Source organism: Lactuca virosa, chromosome 1 (genome assembly GCF_052849685.1).
Source record: "Lactuca virosa cultivar CGN04683 chromosome 1, Lactuca_virosa_CGN04683_v6, whole genome shotgun sequence".
NCBI classification, from domain to species: domain Eukaryota; kingdom Viridiplantae; phylum Streptophyta; class Magnoliopsida; order Asterales; family Asteraceae; genus Lactuca; species Lactuca virosa.
This window is the reverse complement of record NC_136426.1, coordinates 179,746,569-179,748,500: the sequence shown is the minus strand read 5'-3', so window position 1 is coordinate 179,748,500 and position 1,932 is coordinate 179,746,569. Positions and strand designations below refer to the sequence as shown.

The window sequence follows — 1,932 nt, the reverse complement described above, 5'->3', positions numbered from 1 at the left end:
ACATTGTCCCGATCAAATTATTAGGAGATGTGTACCCCAACAAGAACATCAATCTATTTTTCAATTTTGTCACGAATTTGCTTGTGGGGGACACTTCGGACCTAACCGAACTTTGATAAAGGTTCTTGAGTGTGGATTATTTTGGCCAACCATGCCATGCGATTGTTATTTGTTTTGCAAAAGTTGTGAACGGTGCCAAAGGACAGGAAACATTTCACAAAAAAATAAAATGCCACAAAATCCAATCCTTGTTTGTGAAGTTTTTGACGTATGGGGGATTGATTTCATGGGCCCATTTCCCGTCTCATTTGGCAACATTTATATTTTGCTCGTGGTTGACTATGTATCTAAATGGGTTGAGGCCAAAGCCACAAGATCGGATGATGCCAAAACGTTTATCGACTTTTTAAAATCTAATGTCTTTGTGAGATTTGGTGTGCCTAGGGCATTGATTAGTGGTCGAGGGATGCATTTCTGCAACAAGATGATGGAGGCTTTATTGAGAAAGTACAACATGACCCATCGTGTCTCAACCGCTTACCACCACCAAACAAATGGTCAAGCGGAAGTTTTCAGATCGTGAGGTGAAGAGTATTCTTGAGAAAACAGTGAATCCGACAAGAAAGTATTAGATTTTGAGGCTTGATGATGCCTTGGGCCTATCAGACCGCTTACAAGACCCCGATAGGCATGTCTCCATTTAGGTTGGTTTTTGGAAATCCATGTCATCTTCCCGTCGAATTAGAGCATCGTGCATTTTGGGTGGTCAAACAATGCAATTTCAATGTTGATGAGGCGGGAAGACATAGGAAGCTTCAACTCCAAGACTTAGAAGAATTGAGAAATGACTCTTATGAAAACTCAAGGATTTATAAGGAGAAAACGGAAATTTTCCATGACAAGTCCATCACCCGGAAGCATTTTGAACCGGGACATAGAGTCTTACTTTACCATTCACGATTGAAGTTATTCCCGGGTAAGTTAAGATCAAGGTGGATTGGCCCTTTTGTTGTGATCAAGACTTTTGACCATGGAGCAGTCGAAATTCAAAGCGAAAAGACGGGACAAAATTTTGAAGTCAATGGGCACCGTTTGAAGCCATTCTATGAAGGTTTCAATGCTAATGCTCTTGAAATCATCCATTTAGATCTCCCTATGTATTGAAGCATGCAAGAGGACGTCTCGCCAAAGACGTTAAAGAAGGGCATTTTTGGAAAGCTATGCTTTCATCCCTCTCAAATTCAATAAATTGTTTTAAAAAGCGTTTTTGGGATTTTGAAAATAAATATTTCGAAAGGTTTCACCCTTCGTTCCCCGTTTTATTCCAAACTTTTGTTTACGGGGATCATTTTGGCCTAAAAAAATCAAGTTTTAGAAAATTCCAATTTTTGAACCACAGGAAGACCACGCGGCCCGCGTAGCTTGGAAGCTTGATTCTCATGCGGCCCGCGTAACACAAGGAGCGACCAGGGTGCGGCCCATTCTGAAGCCGCATTGACCTGTGTTCTACCTGCGTAGGTCCATCCATAGACTTAACATTATTTTTGTTTCAGGTCACGCGACCTCCATGCGGCCAACCCGTGGCCCGCATGCCTCATCGCGATTCCCTTCTGCCCGTCTATGCCACTCGATAAAAAATGGAGAAAATTAGATGCGGTCTCCACGCGGCCCGCGTGCCTTTTGACAACCAAAACTCAATTTTGTTGACCAGTTTGACTTTCGTTTACCAAGTGGTTTAATGAACTGACTAACATTGACCGACTGTTGACCTCTTTTGACCATAGATTAAACACTCCAGCAAGCTTTCTTCTTCATTTCAACCCTAACAAATCCCACCACTTTCTCTCTAGAAGCTCAAGAACACAACTCCCACCTTCTTACAAAAATCCGATTTCCCGGAGTTCTACCGGTCGAAATCCCACGAAACCACTG

The 1,932-nt window shown here is 42.3% G+C and overlaps 1 protein-coding gene across 1 annotated transcript; it reads left to right on the top strand.

The window, feature by feature from the left end:
* Nucleotides 1-690: 690 nt before the first annotated feature.
* Nucleotides 691-1,164, top strand: LOC145124660 (uncharacterized). Its single transcript, XM_079060081.1, has one exon. The coding sequence runs from the start codon at nt 691-693 to the stop codon at nt 1,162-1,164; it is 474 nt and encodes a 157-aa protein (XP_078916207.1).
* Nucleotides 1,165-1,932: the final 768 nt, after the last annotated feature.